The 18,782-nt window shown below is 33.8% G+C and overlaps 2 protein-coding genes across 3 annotated transcripts; both read right to left on the reverse strand.

The window, feature by feature from the left end:
* Positions 1-1,122: 1,122 nt before the first annotated feature.
* LOC144858874 (NXPE family member 4-like) lies at positions 1,123-5,807 on the reverse strand. The gene is made up of 6 exons (XM_078715012.1): positions 5,782-5,807; positions 5,490-5,634; positions 4,594-4,674; positions 3,569-4,254; positions 3,236-3,294; positions 1,123-2,858 (listed from the first exon to the last, which is right to left on the reverse strand). Exons 2-6 carry the CDS (start codon positions 5,541-5,543, stop codon positions 2,083-2,085), a joined length of 1,656 nt encoding a protein of 551 aa, XP_078571138.1. The 5' UTR covers positions 5,544-5,634; positions 5,782-5,807; the 3' UTR covers positions 1,123-2,082.
* Positions 5,619-13,384, reverse strand: LOC144858875 (NXPE family member 4-like). 2 transcript variants are annotated; one of them, XM_078715014.1, is made up of 6 exons: positions 13,247-13,384; positions 12,138-12,275; positions 11,006-11,068; positions 9,092-9,777; positions 8,674-8,732; positions 5,619-7,815 (listed from the first exon to the last, which is right to left on the reverse strand). In XM_078715014.1, exons 2-6 carry the CDS (start codon positions 12,192-12,194, stop codon positions 7,052-7,054), a joined length of 1,629 nt encoding a protein of 542 aa, XP_078571140.1. In that variant the 5' UTR covers positions 12,195-12,275; positions 13,247-13,384; the 3' UTR covers positions 5,619-7,051. The 2 variants fall into 2 exon arrangements, with proteins under 2 accessions (XP_078571140.1, XP_078571139.1); XM_078715013.1 differs by lacking the exon at positions 13,247-13,384 and having other exon boundaries at positions 12,138-12,364.
* Between the last annotated feature and the right edge of the window lie 5,398 nt (positions 13,385-18,782).

Here is an 18,782-nt window from a genome sequence, read left to right on the forward strand (position 1 = left end):
GTCTTGAAATAAACCTATTTTATAGCCTAATATAGACTAATGTTATCAATCGTTAATTGCTTGTGTCTATTATAAAATAGATATAATTTATACACGTTTATACAATTAATTGTTTTCAATGATGATGTTACAAAATTAAAAAATGTTTGTAACTCATATCATTACTCCAGTGTTCATCCTAGAACTATAATATGATAATCATTTATGCTGCCTTTGATATTATGAAAACTATTATTTTCACACGCCAATCAAATGACGTCATCAATAAGCGTGACAATACAATTGTATTGTTCTTATATTGATCATAATTTGATTTGATTTTTTAAAATAAATCTTTTATTACCAGGCGTTGAATGCTAATTATACAAGACTTATACTTTTAATGTTTTTTTTCTAGATGTTAATTATGTGTTTTTTAATGTTTAATTGCTATTATAATGTACATTGATTTTAAAGTTTTTGTATCTGTAAAATTGTACTCATTTCAGTCTCTGGCTGCCTGTATATATTTTTTTTAATGAATAATTAAATATACCTTGATCGGAATGAATGAAATATTAGAGACAGCATAAATGGTTATCCTTTTTAGTTCTAGAAAGAAAACATTTCTAATTTATTTTGCTTTATAGTGTGTTACAATCTGTGTAGTTGATCAATACTCCCCAGGTAATTGGATATTACAATCAATCCTGATCGATACACTGACGAGTCCATGTACTATTATGATAATACAAGTTCTAATATTTGGTACGATTTATCAGAAAAAGAATTACTATGATACGAGTTACAGGTACTGATCTATTATGATTTTTATTCGTTTTTTATCTTGTATTTTATTTCAACAATATTTTATGAGGGTGGTCCATCCAGCATCAGCTGATCATTAGGGACCCTCAAACAATACAAGCAGTAAATACAAAATAAACTATAAAAACACAAAATTAACAAAGATATAAAAAATAAATATATATATATATATATAAAGTAGGCCTACAATGAAAGAAGGATAAAAAGAAATATATGTATATAAATACATTGTATAATCCGGGTTCTAAAATGAAAACAAACAAATATGAAAAACTCACAAGGGTTTGTTGAAATATTTTGAAACGAGATAGATGATAATGATGATCATTGTCAAGTGTATAGAAAAATATAAGAAAATTGATGAAAAAAGGAGGTAATACGGAATTCAAAAATGTAAAAATGTTACTCATGAATTGTAACGACATTTGGAATTAACAAAAATGTGTTAAATAATATGTTTTTATGTAATGACATGAGATAATATGAATGTGAATAAAAGTGGTGTTTGCGCCACAAAAGAGAAAAAAATGTACTCCCAGAGACTTTCACCTGTTCTATTCAGAATATAGTGCCAATGTCAGTGATATTCAATTTGCATACAAGCATGTGAATGATTAAAAGTTAATTGTAAACGTTAGGTCATGTTATTCTCATCTTCTACATGATCTACCAGTCACAAATGTTGTTTTAATTGAACTGCCACTTGATTTGATTTGAATTTATTAGGAAAATCATCATAAACAATACATATAAAGTGATAACATAAATTACTGACTTTACAAATAATACATTTATAAAAGATTTTCCAGGATAGCCCAAAAAGCTTATTAGCTTATTTCCATTGGGATCCTTTTATAATCTAAAATAAAAAATATAAACGTTACAAAGTATTGCATTAAACACGTAAATATATAACAAAAACAATAATATATATATAAAACAGACTATGATTGACTTATAGTTATTTGGTTGAAGAGAAATGTGATTTAAAATTTTTCTTAAAATTCCTTTTTTTTTCTATTTGCTGATTGGATTGTGGTAGGTTATTCGATGCCTTTATGCCTGTATAATAAAAAGTTTCGGATTTGAATTGACTATCAGATTTAGGAACTGAAAAATCATTAATACTACTTCTAGTCACATAATGGTGGTAGATGCATTGATAGATCCTTTGTGTATGTGCGTGCAGAGAGAGACGGGAATTATTGATGAAAAAACAGCTTATTTTGACCACTATGAATTGCAATTGTTTACAGACAAACAATACAAATGTATTTAATCCAATACAGTAGGCCTACATATATGCGAAAACATCAAAAAGAGTTCTTGATATACAACCGGTGTCGGCATGTGAATAGTATTCCTACTCGGATACGATAAGTTCATATCCCAGATATCTAAAATATGAATACCTAACCCCGAGAAAATGCTAAAATATAGCTCGTATATGTCATACAAAAGTTTATCGCTGCCATATAGTAGCGAAGTCTGTGAACTGTGGTTTCGAGGGTGTGGAGTCTTCATCAGTATATTTGCACCCGGGCAACGTCTCATGAATCGTACAAGTGTCTCTCGCAAAAGATGCAACCTTTCAATGAAACTTTCTTTGGTCCATTGCGCATAGTGGGTCCAGGGACTCACCATTATGACGTAGTTATTGCAAGTATCTACATTAAGATTATCTAATATTTCGTACTCCCATTTTCCGACGCGATATATATGTATGATATGGCCGATACTATACGGATGGAAATAGAAATCTAGCATCATAATATTACTATGATGCTGGATGTGCTTAGTGTTCGGTTTAGTAGTGTTTTTACTCCTTGTAACTCCCATAAAGCCCAGCAAATGTTCAGTCCACTGTCTTGTTGTAGAATCACCTATTAAAACGATGTGTTTTCCGTTTATACATTTGGTAATTTCTTGTTTTGTCCATTGTTTTGTCTTGCATTGCAATGATGTCCATGATACATTGTTTGTCCAGAACCCCTCACTACGAGGCTTTGGTAAATCTGCCTTGCATTCTGGTAGTAGAATGTTACTCATAGCTTAAATGAAAAAAAAAAATTACTATTTAAATATAAAATTTTCTTTCTTCTTTTTTCTGCAAAATATATGTGCATGTGTGGCGATGTGCGTTGGATTTATGATCGAGAGTGAGGCCAACGCTCGTCGGTCTCAACTCAGGTTAAAACGAGTGCCTGGTAAACCATACAGATATTATCCCTATGGGAAAACACAATTGCTTTGATTACTATTAGCTTCATAATTATTGGAGCTGCCCATACATGTTTGATCGACCGAGGGAATGATGTGGATCGCTAAGATTGACAAGTATTACTTAACTAATTTTGATTGTGCTATACTGCAGTTTTCCAATGACCCAATATCATCAAAGAAATAATGTGGAATGCCTTATTCTTACTTGTGTTGCTTATTGTTAGTGAAGTTGTACCTTCAAGCAAACGTATATACGTCACAGACCTAAATTAAACATTGTAAAATATGAATTAAAAGTTATGATATTGTTTATAAATACCGTAAAATAGCTTTGCATCAGGAAGCTTGTACTGTATAGTAAGGTCAGAGGTAAGATGTTTACCCTACTCTGACGTAGTTTGTGCTAAAGTATAATGGCAATCAACAGAAAATCAGCAGGCTTTTTTTTTTTTGTGTAGGCCTATTATTTCTGCTGTTGCCATACCTAATGTTTGTTTAATATTTTTTTATTAATGTAAAAAATATATACTGTACTTACTTAGAGAATATCAATTGGTGTGGTTTATAGAGCTTGGCAAATTTTCTATTCACATAGTTTGTGTCCGACTTGATCCAATTCAAACTATCACATGACGAGTGCTTTGGTTGATCACAATACAACGCAGTCTCTCCCGTGGCCAGTGGCTGACCATACTTGCATTCATTTATGTGTTCATTTCTGCTATTACCAAGACTACATTTTGTTGTTTCGGATTTATTTTTTCCAAAAATTCCTTTCCATGCAACTCTTTTCTCCAAAGGCCATATTTCCTGTTCAATAAAATCCACTGCTTCTGATGGATGGACAAGAATGATGTAAATGTCGACGACACCGGGCCAACCGGCGAAGAACAACACCTCATATGTACCGTTTTTGAAGTCGGTTATTTTTCCAGAGGCGTTGTTGCTTTCAGATCCAATAGTTGCAAAGAAAAAATCACCTCCTTTGCAGTTCTGACCATACTGATCACGTGCATAGATTATTACACTGAAGAAATCACCGACTTTAACAGGTCTGTCTGGATTCTTCAAACCAATAGATGATCTATTTACATCAATCATACCTCCTGAGTTCTTGTTTGCTTTTACACCAATGTTATCAGTATTCTGTACTGTGTGACTTGCCTTTCGGACAATGCCTTGTCTTGATATGTTCGAATTAATAATAAAGTTATCTTGAATCGACTGAAAAAATTGGAAAACATTTTCAATCACCTTACGATTAGGCCTAATCATGTTATTAAAATTGGTTCATTCGATACTTATACCTTCTTATCTTAGTATGTTCGATTGATTTTATTCGGTTTATAAAGATTTGATTTACTAATATTCCAATATAGTTTATCTATATTTAATGTTCATTAACCATATGAGATTGGAATTAATAAGAATTGACTGATATGATAATTTATATTATTTTTCAACCAATACCTCAAATAGTGTCTATAATTGTCTTATTTACGAATCGATTTTGAATCTAAACTTCCCATAAAACATGAACATACGGTACCGCATGATAATTACCTGTGCTTTAAGATGGCCCCGGTATGAAAACTTCAGCGGTAGTTTAGTATATACGGTTAGGGCTAACCACGTGTATGTAGTCTAAAAAACATGATTATTAGATTATACGTTCTTTAATTGAATTGTTATCGTAAACCTACACTATTCACATTTATTTATTTTTTTTATTATTCAATTTTAGGCAAATTGCCAAGGATAACCATAAGTGAACTCAATGACTGTCCTTCTCTCAAAGGTGGCTCTCCTGTTCACACAACAACATATACAAGATGCTCTACATAAACAAAGACTAATTGTTACAAGTCTTTGGGAGTGGAGTTGTGCCATTGTCATGAGAAAAAATCCTGACATATGACAGGACTTGAACCCAGGACCCTTAGATTGGTAGCCAAGCATCATAACCACCAAACCACAACTCCACTCCCAATGTGTGCTTTTTACCAGGGCCTGTGAGATTTTAAAATGATAAAAGGTGCGAGTGCAGAAAGTTCGTGTAAGAGGGCGTATAACAAGCTAAAATATAAATACAGTACTGTTATGCTTATCTTTTTTAATCGATGGACGAGTGGTATCGAGTGGTATCGAGTGGTATAAGTTACAATAAGCATCCTGCAGCTTCGCTTATTCTTCAAAAGTCTAGGCCTAGTAGATATCAATTTACTCAAAAGGTGCATTTGATCATTTTATAATAATAATCTTAATTTTGACAAACTATTTATGTTTTCATGAAAATAATTATTTACTGGTGATTGATTATTTAAGTTATAATCTTATGGTATGTTACTGTTGCTGTCAGCAGACACGATACTGCAGAATTGTTATTGTCACAAGACATGATACCGTAAGGTAATCGGTTTGATGTTATTAGATGGGCCTACGTGAATTTGTATACTTACAATTACAAGAACTGAAATGCATGCCAAGATGAAAAGTGTTAATTTTGATAACATGTTGAAAGTCAAAGTGCACTTTGATTTGCAGCTTCTGCTGATGAGTATAGGCTATAGAACCTTTATAACCAGGAAGTCCTTATTCGTCGATCTGAAAAGAAGCAAAATACTATCACGTCCCGATTGTCGTAATTTATGTCAAAGTTTTACCACCAAAGTACAGTTTCCATTGGTAAGTTTCCAAATGTTAGTGCTCTTGAGGTATACTACATCATTATGCTTATAACTGAGTACTTACCTGTATGTTAAGTTGGTTAATTTTCTAGTTCCACCTTCAAAAAGACCTGATTTACTAAAACTCAACTCTGGATTTATTATTCGTAAGTTGTTACAAAGCCTACAACAAAATACCTACCCTGCCATAACCGATGTTTTGTTAAATCTTTTTTATTATTAATAACTACAAAGTCTAAATTCCACTTGGGAGTGCTTAATATTATGAATACAATGATCTGTACTCTATTTCACGCCATGTGGCCCATAACCGTCTAATCACTCTCACTCTAAAAGCGCTCTATATTATCGTTGTATTAATTGTTTTGCTATACTTATAATGCATTGATGAAAAGTTATGTCCTAATTGTTTTACCACATACTTTTTACCACAGAGTAATAATTACTCCTCCAAGTTCGGTATACGTAGTATTAATTGTTCAAATCTGTGAAGTTAACCTGCCGTTAATAATACTACAATCATTCCTGATCGATACACTGTGTGCATTGTGCTCTCTAAATTGTAAATTATAAAACTACACAATACATGGTACGCAAGGATACCCTTACGACAAAACCATGACACACATACATTTGTAACTTGATTGTGACAAGCTATTTCACTTCCAAGAGTAAATTTGTTAGGCGATGACGAAAAAAGCTCCACGTTCCAGAGGACAAAGGTCTGCTATTACCAGTTCTGTTTCTAACAATATAGTGATGTCCAATTGTTAATTTATTCAACATAAATTATAGGATCATAGATCAAAGATCATAATATACTTCAATCCGTCATGCATGTGAAAGATTAAATCGTCAATTGTTAACGTTACGTTTTTCTCATTTTCTCCTATCTACATGATCTCGTCACAAATATGAATTATTAATTATTTTAGAACTGTCATTGAGGTTTATGGGGGTAGGGGTGTACGGGAGGTGGGAAATTCATAACAGAAAAGTATATAATTATGAATGATAAATAAACTTATTTGAACCATTGTTCACAAGGCAAGTAGAACATAAATATCTTACTGCCTAATACTGATAACATTTTTAATAGAATTGGCCTAAATATTAAATAAATACTGTATGTTAATAGTTGCTACTAATTAGATAAACATTCAATACATGCCTATATTAATTTTCAAATATTGCACTAATGCGAATCTTGAACATATCACAGAAATGAATTTATGTACGTAGGAATCATACTATTACTGTATATGAATTGCAATTGTTTAATACAGTGTGTTGTTATACATTAGGGCCTACAAACAATCAAAATATATTTTATCCTATACAGTACATATATGCGAAAACATCAAAAAGAGTTCTTGATATATAACCGGTGTCGGCATGTGAATAGTATTCCTACTCGGATACGATAAGTTCATATCCCAGATATCTAAAATATGAATACCTAACCTCGAGAAAATGCTAAAATATAGCTCGTATATGTCATACAAAAGTTTATCGCTGCCATATAGTAGCGAAGTCTGTGAACTGTGGTTTCGAGGGTGTGGAGTCTTCATCAGTAGCTTTGCACCCGGGCAACGTTTCATGAATCGTACAAGCGTCTCTCGCAAAAGATGCAACCTTTCAATGAAACTTTCTTTGGTCCATTGCGCATAATGGGCCCAGGGACTCACCATTATGACGTAGTTATTGCAAGTATCTACATTAAGATTATCTAATATTTCGTACTCCCATTTTCCGACGCGATATATATGCGTGATAGAACCGATACTATACGGATGGAAATAGAAATCAAGCATCATAATATCACTGTGATGCTGGATGTGCTTAGTGTTCGGTTTAGTAGTGTTTTTACTCCTTGTAACTCCCATAAACTTCAGCAACTGTTCAGTCCACTGTCTTGTTGTAGAATCACCCATTAAAACGATGTGTTTTCCGTTTATGCATTTGATAATTTCTTGTTTTGTCCATTGTTTTGTCTTGCATTGAAAGGATGTCCATACATTGTTTGTCCAGAACCCCTCACTACGAGGCTTTGGTAAATCTGCCTTGCATTCTGGTAGTAGCATGTTACTAATCATAGCTTAAATAAAACAAATTAAATATTTAAATATCAGATTTTCTTCTTTTTGTATGCAGCACATATGGGTGTGTGTTGGATTTCTGATCGCGCGATCGCGGGAGCGAGGCCAAAGCTCATCGCAAGACACTTTGCTTAATTTTCCTTTCTCAACTCAGGTGAAAATGTCGTACCTGGTAAAACAAAATAGCGCTGACTAGCCTACTATAGCTTCATAATTACGGGAGCTGCGTGTTTGATCGACTGGGGTAATTATGTGGAGCGCAAAGCTTTGTGAATTAATTAAGATTGCCATTATTAGGGAGGTTTCGCAATCTTACGAATACGATAACGAAAACGGATACGTCACGCACACGTATTCGTTTTCGTAAGCCAGTAAAAATCTGTTTCGCATGGCAACGAAATATTGAGGTCGCCGTCCAAAATATGACTGCGGTAAATTTGAGCGAAGCGCAGGTACGTGTTGGCTGCCTAGACCTAGCGTAACATCAAAGCGAGTGAGGACTTCAAACACTGCTATTTATCAAAATTGACCTGGCATTTTAGTAAATTACTTTAGTAAATTACTTTCAATAAATCTATAATTATATTATATTAATCATGCATCATTCCTGATTCAAATGCAAAATGTGCAAAATAGATCAAAAACTATACTCGTTTTGACTGGTGATATTCGTCAACACGAATACGCTTTACGAATATGAAATAGGGATCAGCTCAAAAGTTTCACAAATGTGTGACGTATCCGTATGGTTGCGAAACCTCCCTATTACTAAACTAATTGTGATTGTTGTATACTGCTGCAGTTAGTACAATGACCCAATATCATCAAAGAAATAACGTGGAATGCTTTATTCTTACTTGTGTTGCTTATTGTTAGTGAAGTCGTACCTTCAGGCAAACGTATATACGTCACAGACCTAAATGAAACATTGTAAAATCAATATGAATTAAACGTTATATTACTCTTTAAGACTCTCGGCGTGGTACGGCGGAACAGCACTATAGTCCCTCAATTGTTGTCGCTATCTAATCGAGTTTGAACAATACCATGAAAGCCCCAGAGTGGTCTAAAATGGTTAGGATATCTGCATATCAAGCAGAAGGTTCTGGGTTCGAATCTCGGTTGGGGTCTTTTTCTTATTCTCACAGATTTCCTCATCGTTATTGTTTCAAATTAATTAATTAAATTCCAGTATATCAACGGACGGTTTAGAATTCATATTATGTGCCTGTTCATTTATATATTTTGTTATTACTGTAAAAAATATATACTTACTTAGATAATATCAATTGGTGTGGTTTATAGAGCTTTGCAAACATTCTATTCACATAGTTATCGTCCGACTTGATCCAATTCAAACTATCACATGACGAGTGCTTTGGTTGATCACAATACAACGCAGTCTCTCCCGTGGCCAGTGGCTGACCATACTTGCATTCATTTATGTGTTCATCTCTGCTATTACCAAGACTACATTTTGTTGTTTCGGATTTATTTTCTCCAAAATTTCCTTTCCATACAACTCTTTTCTCCAAAGGCCATATTTCCTGTTCAATAAAATCCACTGCTTCTGATGGATGGACAAGAATGATGTAAATGTCGACGACACCAGGCCAACCGGCGAAGAACAACACCTCATATGTACCGTTTTTTAAGTCGGTTATTTTTCCAGCGCCGTTGTTGCTTCCAGATCCAATAGTTGCAAAGAAAAAATCACCTCCTTTGCAGTTCTGACCATACTGATCACGTGCATAGATTATTACACTGAAGAAATCACCGACTTTAACAGGTCTGTCTGGATTCTTCAAATGAATAGATGATCTCATTACATCAATCATACCTCCTGAGTTCGTTTGTACTTGTACACTCGTATTATCAGTATTCTGTACCGTTTGACTTGCGTTTCGAATCATTTCTTTTGATATGTGTTCGGAATTAATAGTAAAGTTATCTTGAATCGACTGAAAAATAGGTAGCATTGGTCTATCAATACCTTAACAAATAGGCCTAATAAATTGTTTAATTACTTATCTTTTTATTATGTTTGATTGATTCGGTTTATAAGAAGTTTTGTTTAATTTAATTTCCAATAGTTCATTTTAATGTTCACCTATAGATCATACAGACTGTACAATTTACACTATGAAGATAAAGAAAGATCAAAGATAAATAAACAAACATGCATTTTCTTATATAAAACAAACGGCATTTTTTAACAAAGTAACAAAGTTGTCATTCTAGAACTATTAGGATAACCATGCTATGCTGCCTTTGACAAAACAAAATAATATGTTTGTGCACATCTCGAAATCAAATAGCATGACTGGGAAGAGAAATGATATCGATTGTTTTGTTCTTATTGATCATTACGTAATATGGATTTTTGAAATATTTTTTTATATAAAAGACACTGACAGCATAAATGGTTATCCTACCTAGTTCTAAAATTAAAACTTTGTCTTTTGTTTTTATGTAAGAACTAGAAAGTTCATACCTCCGCCTACTGTAAAATTCTCCAACATCTTCGGAAAAATATATATACAGTATATATTTTGTTGTGTGTGTCTATGCTTTGTGTGATTTAGGCTAATTTCACTACAAGCATGTGTATGTGCGAGTTTGTTGTAAAGGTTATGTAAACAGTCTTTCAACTAACAATTAGTTTCAGTTGACTAACAATAGAACAGGAACGCCAAAAACAAACGGGTGAATTGGAAAAGAAATAGCTTTTTAAAACTACTCGTATCAAAAAAAAACTGTACATTAAATCAAATTATGTTTTAAAATTATAACGCTTGTCTGTGGTACAAAACTTTTTTGGACAAGTAAGTTCTCGAGAAAATGCAATTTCAGTTTACAGTACTTATTTTAAGAAAATTATGTCCTATCTTTTAGCACTAGCAGGTCTGAAAATAATATTAAAAGTGGTCCAGAATTAGGACCGTGGTCCGGAATGCCTCAAAAATGTAATGGAGTAGTCATTGACCACATCTTTATTGTCATTTTGGTAAAGATCTTGCAATGAACTTTTGAGTAATCCTGCTAACAAACAGACAAACAAACATACACGCGCGATCGATTACATATACCCCCTTGGCGGAGGTAAACAATGCATGTTTATTTATCTTCAATCGTTATATCAGGGAACTCTTCCCTGGTTATATTATCGTCCTGTAGCTTTAGGCTCACCTGTGCTTTAAGTTCGTAAAGGTACGTCAACGGCGTCGGTCCTGTTAACCCCACGTATGCAATCTAAAGATATGGGAATTAAAACGTTCATCTATAATTAAATTTTACCTTTTTAAGTGTTACATGATGATGTGGTAATATACGTGCCCTAGTGTCAGGTTTAAACATGAAAAATATGAAAGACATCTGCTCTCATCCGTTACTCTTATTTATTTTTTTTTTAAACAAACTCAAGAATTTACAAACACCCCAGGTCACAGTTTGAGGACCAAGCATAAGCATGGACAACATAATATGCATGCAAGACAACAGTTAAAAGAAGGTACGGATGTAGCAAGGTGTACTATATTCTTAATACAGAAGTATTTTCTCAGATCTACAGTATATTTCTATTTTTTGTTTTTCACATTATTGTGTGTACATGCTCTCCTAGCCTGGGTTCTAGCATGGAACTAGTTCCATGGTTATAGTAGTAAAAAGATACATATTTTGGTACATATAGCGTTTTATACCTATAGGTCTATAATACTTAAGCTCACATTTTTCAGACAAAAATCGAAACGCCGGCTGGTGGACTAACATAAAAAAAGACAATATAACTACAGACTTTTGAAGCAAGTCTAATTCTCTCCTAAGGTACCATCGAACTGTCTCTTCATTCAGGCGTTAAGACCATGGATGGAGGTATAAGACCGACTTTAGTGTCGCTCAACAGTCCAGGAGGAGATAGTTAGCCTACTTCTCTGAGTACTTATTTTCTTATTTGTATAGTTCTGATTCGAATAACCTGTAACACATAGTATCAAATGACAGTACATGTACTGGCTGGGGAGATTTTAAACTAAGGACTAAGGACGCCCATAGTGGCCAAATCTGGCATAATTATGCTATCTGGCATAATTTTGACCCATCTGGCATCTACAATTTATGCTAGATACTTTTAGAAAATGTAGCATTATCTGGCTCTGAGGCTGATACATTGTTTTTGTGATATTTTGGCCGTAATTGTGCCTAGCATAATCTGGCATAATTTTGTGCTGCCAACTAGCATATTTAATTTCCATCGCTGGACACGCTGGGGACGCCTGTTCGAGTATAAACGCTTAGGCCTATACAAACCTTGTATACTTACGAATATAAAAACTAAACATGACATGCATGCGGCGATGGAAAGTGGTTTTGAAAACATTTTGACTGTCAAATCACTATATCAGCGGGTATTGCAATCAGTAGGCTTCTTTAGAGAACAAGAAAGTCCCTATCCGTCCACCTGAAAGGCAGTTCAACATTCTAAACGTAGCAATTCATTCGTAAATTTAGCTTTCTTTGACAAGCAAAACAAGTGTTATCGAAGACCGTGCTGACGTGCATGACCTACCGTATTGTTTAAACACAATTACTTGTGTTGCAGATAAAAGATGACCTTACGCCTATCCCAATCAAAGAAAAAATCAATAAATTAGGCAAATGAACACTTGTGACCAAAACACTCAGCTGTCAGCTGTTGTTGCGGCTATTGGCCTATTTATAATTTATGTTAAAACTAGCGAGATTTTATCCGATTTCCTTAGTCACAACACTATATAGACACAAAATAATGTATTATATTTTCTTTTTACTAATAATTGACTGCTTAGGTTTGTATTAAAAGTATAAGTTTGAGATTTCCCGTGGAAATAAACATAAATACTCTGAACAATGTGCCATCTAGATGATAAAAGTGCAAAGTGCCATAAATAGTAGAGTTGTAACGACGACAACATGTTGTATTTAAAGAGTTACAATAAATTATGTTTTGAATTATTCAACACTACCGATTGGTCATCATATCATAACCGACCGATCAGTCCGTTATAACATTTTTTATCTCCGGAACGGTAGTCATGTGATGTCTTTCCAACCAATCGTGGCGTATTTAAATGGCTATGTAATATAAACATTAAGTAGTATAATAGTACCTACTGTATTTGTAACAGTATATAGTGCATCTGATCTTTATATAGTCGGCCTATATTATTAGTCCAGATTCGGAATTAAATTTAGAGCAGTGTTATGAAAAACAGAAGCCGATTTGTTTACCCAGCTGTGTTGGCATAATTATATTCATCATTGATTTTTAAAATACCGCCGTTTCTCACTATGTCAAACACCGGTAATATATCCACGGAGTAATGAATACCTAAGTGTTTAATATTGCTACCTAGGCTATACCATAAAAATAGAAGGATAATATATGCCTACCTGCCCTCATAATGGACTACAATAAGTTAACCGCCATACACAGGTTCCATTGAAAAAAACAATATGACTATAGATAGGCCTATGCCTACACTAAAATATAACTCGTTATAAATCCGTTATATTAGGCCTACCCGTTTCTTTACGGTGAGATGCTTAATGATACAGTTTTTATTACGTGATACATGCCCGGATAATGATCAGCGTTTATTTTATGTAATAATGAGGAAGGGCGCCACTGTTCGGCGGCGTGTAGATACTTTTAGAGCCAAAGATGGTGTCACACTTCGCTTAACAAGGCCATACGTACATATATGGCTGCAGTCGCGTGCTCGACCGACATAGTGAGCTAGCTGTAGAGTCGCGTTGCACGCGACTAAAAACTAGAGACGCGCTCGAGATAGGGCGCAGCTCACGACGATTAAGGACAGACGATTTAAACGAAACATGGAGATATTAATGACAAAAGCACAACAAAAATGGTGTTTTCGGCAATAAATTTGTAAAAAGAACCACAAACATCAAACTTCTAATGTTTCGTTAAGATAAGAATTAATGTGATGTTTTCATACTGTTTTTGGATCTTTTTAATTGTCGATACATGTATTTGGGGTGAGTTTCGGCGTGACATTACTATACTGATGTAATATTTAAAAGGGTATTTTTTCATAGGCATATATAATTAAAATTATCAATAATATTATCACAACATTACATAATTATGGTGAATGTACGACACTTTGGAGCCTTACAAGCACCAAGGGTAATTCACTCAGGCTTATAATATTAATAAATAATAACAATAATTAGATTTTTTTTCAATCAAAAAACATACCTTTGTAAGCCTAAAATTTCTATAATGTTACTGATTCATTGTATATGTTAAAAAATACCCATTCCCCTCCTTCCCCTTACAGTTCGCACGGATGATCGACTATTTTGTATAGGCCCTTATTGATTAAAATAAATATCGACTGATTGATTGATTGATTGATTACACATGCCTACTTTTCTCTTTTATTACCCCAGCATTTTTAGAAATAATATACATAATTGATTATTAAATTAAAATCATTAATTGAAAAAAAAAAATGTATACGCATACACATTGTATTATTATCACTAAACATAGGCCTATGTATTCACCCTGGTGAAGAAATGTTTCTAAAGCTAGATATTAATTTCTCTATCTCTGTCCGATGATAAACAATTAAATAATGTTTTTTAAAAATCAGTTGGTTTGCAATAAAATAAAACATTAAAATAAATGTAGGCCTAGTCCGGTACCTAAACAATCCAAATTGAAACACAAATTGTTATTCCAAAGCATAAACATAATTATGATTAATTTGCATAATATATATATTATATATATTACATTTTATATGATAATTAAACTTAATTTTACATTCATCTATTGTCTACTACTTTTTACGAGGCGCTTTTGAAAGTGTATCGCATTCATTTGCATTGATCGATCGAATAGGAAGTGTGATATCTACTAGCCTAGGCCTACACTATATACACAGACAGCTGGACAGAAAGACCATGGTATACTATACCGTATTTATTCGAAAAAAATGGCGGCGTTTATTCGAGGGACGTATTTATTCGGGGGAGGCGTTTTTTTGGCCGTAATATTTTTTGTTATCATGTACTGTATGCTATAATCAAAATCCCATAGGCCCTAGAGTTTATTCGAATAAAGTATAGGCTAGGTACCTTTCTGAACTGACTAGGCCTAGGCCTATTAATTATGTTGTTTCCTTATTCTTATTTTAACACAAACATATGGACAGTTTAAACAAGTTAACGAATTACCAGATCCTATGGTATATAGGCCGGGCCTATTATAGCCATTGTGTCAAAACTCACCTTTTTGGCGTGTGGAGTCGCGTGCCTTCTTGAAGCAAACGAGCATGCCATAGGCCTAGTAAGGCCTATATAGCCTGGGTCTAGGTCTACGTATTATGTCTTGGTAACATATTTTATTCATTGCATTTTATAACACACCCGAGTGTTTCCGTGTCAATTGATTGGTTAATTTCGTATCACATGGTCAACTGGCGCGGCACGAGTAACATTTGCCTCACATCAGTGTGCGCCGAGGATTTCGTGAGGAATCGGCCACGCGTGCCGCTGAGGAAAATATCTATCGTGTTTAATATTTTTTGGCACGCGTGCCATTTTCCTCAAGTGTGCGCCGAACGTGAGCTTCCTGCTCACTAAAACATTCCACTGCGCATGACATGTTCTGATTTATTATGATATTTCAGCGCGTGCCGTATAGCGTAGTTAATTATCCAATCAGAAAATCGCGTACTGGAGGCGTTTAGTGTGATATTTTCCTCAGCGGCACGCGTGGCCGATTCCTCACGAAATCCCCGGCGCACACTGTGAGGCAAGTGTTAAGGGGCATTCCCACCTGCTCCGTTTCGCGGAACGGAAGACGGCGCCGTTTCTTTCAACGTGACGCGCCCGTTCACCGTTCCGTTTTAAACATTCACACCTGTTCCGTTTTGTGACGTATTCCGTGACAACGGGCAAACGTTAAAATGGCAGCCGTTTCTGGATGGTCATCGGATGATAGTGAGGACGAAATTATTCTTTCCGCTATAATTTTAGCCAAAAGAAGGAAAAGAAAATGGGTGAAGGAGGTCTGTTCAGAAAGAAAGCAATTTGGTCAATTTGAAACGTTGGTAAAACGTAATCTGGCGACCAATGAAGACGAATTCTTCAATTATTTTAGAATGACGCCTCACCAATACGGTCATCTTGTCAGTTTAATTAAAGATGATATTACAAAACGGGACACAAGATTCAGAGAGAGTATCTCCGCGGAAGAACGTTTATCCATCTGTTTAAGGTACGGTAATGCTCCGAGGTTTATTAATTAAAATTATATTCGTCTACTTAGTTGTCACCAAACTTAAATAGGCCATTGTATAGTAGTAGGTCTTGTATATGATTATAGGCAATTATGGGCATTAGGGCCTATCATTTTCACCAACATAATTATTATTAAATAATTTAATTTAATACAGTTTTTGTATTTAACTCCACCAAAGTTCATGAATACGCATGAACTTAGTAGAACGTCTTACGAAGAGATTTTTACATCGTAAATTAGGCTTTTTGAAATAATATTTTATAGGCCAAATTAGTAATACCAAATAGCCTAACTGCCGTTTACAAAGACATTGGAGTAATTTTGAAACTTGTTTTTATGTCTTGTTTTAGGTATCTTGCTACGGGTGATTCATATCCGACGATGTATTTTGCATATCGTGTTGGGAAGTCGACTATATGTAAAATTATTCCAGAAGTCTGCCAGGCAATTTGGTACAATTTCGACCATACTGATCACGTGCATAGATCACCAACTTTAACAGTTCTGTCTGTATTTTTCAAACGAATAGATGATCTATTTACATCAATCATACTTGTGTACTTATTGTGTGGTGAATTAGCAGAATTCGCTATCGTTTGGTTACGTTCTTCTGGTACCTTGGAATCAATATTTTAATTTCATTCATTCACCGTTAACATATTATTTGGTCACCATAATCATACGGGCCCGTCACTAAAAATCTCGTCACAAATCTATGCCACGTGGCATTTGATAGTGATATGGTGTGATTTAACATTGTATTCAATGTTATAAATTATACCTTAGCCGCACTGTGGTGTGAGATATAACTTCTAAATATAATCAGGGAGTTGTTAATTAGCAACTCCTTAATATAATCACCCTCAATAACCCTTAGGCCTATAAGGTGAAGTTTATCGAGATCTGTGTTTACCTCTGTAGGCCTATACTTGACTGTAGGTCTACTCTGTCGTTGATAGGCAATCAGAGACTTGTAGCTTGTATCTTGTAGGCCTATATACACTGTTAAGTTTTTCTTTTGAATCTAAATAATACACATACATTAATCTTTTTATCATTACTCAATGTAATTAAAATAATTAGAATAATTAGTAAACTCTCCAAGCAATTAAATAAACATTTATTATGTAATGTTATAAAAGGTTAAAACCTTTTATACATAATAACATTAAAATCAAATGTACATACATTAAAGTGTACAAGTTTAAAGCAGGTCGTTACCGGGCATACTATAAATAAAAAATACTGCATCCTTACAAATATACAAACTAAACAGGATATGACTGCCATGATGAAAAGTTGTATTTTTGAAAACATGATCCGCAGGAACAGGTAGTCTGTCGGTTTATTCACAACATTAGAAACATCAGTGACTATGTTAATGTATAACATGAATGATGTACACTCGGATTATTTTATGAGCAAAGTCTAAATATCGACGTTGTTAATGATTAATAGACTAAATTCAAAGATCAGTCTCAAACTCAAGTTGGTTATGAGGTTTATCTGAAGTTTGTTCCTAAAGTCGTTAATAGAAATAGATGCCTATAGATAGATATCTTTGTTTTCTAGCTCTAGAAAACTATATGGACATATGAAGTCATATCACTACCATGTATTTTGGCACATTACGCTTTTTTTTGTCAAACTAGTTTGATAGTGTAGACGGCTTAACGTAACGTAATTGGAGTTGCTGTACGAGATTTCCTTTATGAAGCATTCACACTAGGACCCAACGTATAGCCGTAAGCCGCAGCAGCGGCTGAGCTGCCGCAACAGTGATTTATTAATAATTTGCTTGCTTCTTGTACTTATCTAGCATATTACATTATGTGATTAACAATAGGCTAAATGTTGCTTAAATACAATAATATAATATTTGTTTTAATTGTTTTGGTTTTCTTTTGAATTTTAATATTGCTTTTTCAAAAGTACAGTACCATGTATTAACTAATAATATAATTATTAATAAATATTATTAAAATGATTGTAAAATGTATAACAAACATCATAACTAGCACATGTAAATACAGACAACAGAGACTTGACATTAGTACACTTTATTGTTGTATCCTTGTGGTAGTATTGCCATTCTCACAAACATGGTGATGAAATTTAAATTCAGTTATTCTCCAGAAAGATAATCAAATACAAAATATGGTACATTATACGTATTTAAAAAGATATTGCTCTATTGCAGTCAAGTGGGTTTTAGACAGGTGATAAATGAGTATACGAATCTTTTGTTTAAAAAGTTTTTTTTTCAAATATGTCTGCACAAATTGAAAGTTGCAATTCAAGGTTTTAGTAAAATTAATAAAAATATAATTATTTTGCCACAATGGCGTTTCATACGTATAATACTTGAGCTCACATTTCAGACAAAAATCGAAACGTCAACTGGTGGATTAACATAAACAAAAATCAATCATTAATTCACAATGCGTTGTGTACAAATTTCAATGTGGTTTGTGTGATACAAACTATGTCGGTTACACTTGCCGACACCTTTACAAACGCATTAATGAACATAACAAAAGTATTATAGGCGATCACCTAAAACAACATGGCATAACTGGTGATATCTCAGAATATTTTAGAGTCTTATCTAAATGTAACAATAAGTTTGATTGCCTAATTAAGGAGATG

Source organism: Antedon bifida, chromosome 2 (genome assembly GCF_963402885.1).
Source record: "Antedon bifida chromosome 2, ecAntBifi1.1, whole genome shotgun sequence".
NCBI lineage: Eukaryota > Metazoa > Echinodermata > Crinoidea > Comatulida > Antedonidae > Antedon > Antedon bifida.

Bases quoted from the DNA above. Each gene is read 5' to 3' on its own strand.
- LOC144858874 (XM_078715012.1), bottom strand. From the start codon at position 5,543: ATGTTATCAAAATTAACACTTTTCATCTTGGCATGCATTTCAGTTCTT. The intron at 4,255-4,593 runs GTAATTATCATG...CAATTTTTTCAG, and splicing joins GGGGCCATCTTAAAGCACAG to TCGATTCAAGATAACTTTAT. The intron at 2,859-3,235 runs GTAAGAATAAGG...TTTTCATTTAAG, and splicing joins ACTAACAATAAGCAACACAA to CTATGAGTAACATTCTACTA.
- LOC144858875 (XM_078715014.1), bottom strand. From the start codon at position 12,194: ATGTTTTCAAAACCACTTTCCATCGCCGCATGCATGTCATGTTTAGTT. The intron at 11,069-12,137 runs GTAAGTATACAA...CCATATCTTTAG, and splicing joins CATGTTTAGTTTTTATATTC to ATTGCATACGTGGGGTTAAC. The intron at 7,816-8,673 runs GTAAGAATAAAG...GTTTTATTTAAG, and splicing joins ACTAACAATAAGCAACACAA to CTATGATTAGTAACATGCTA.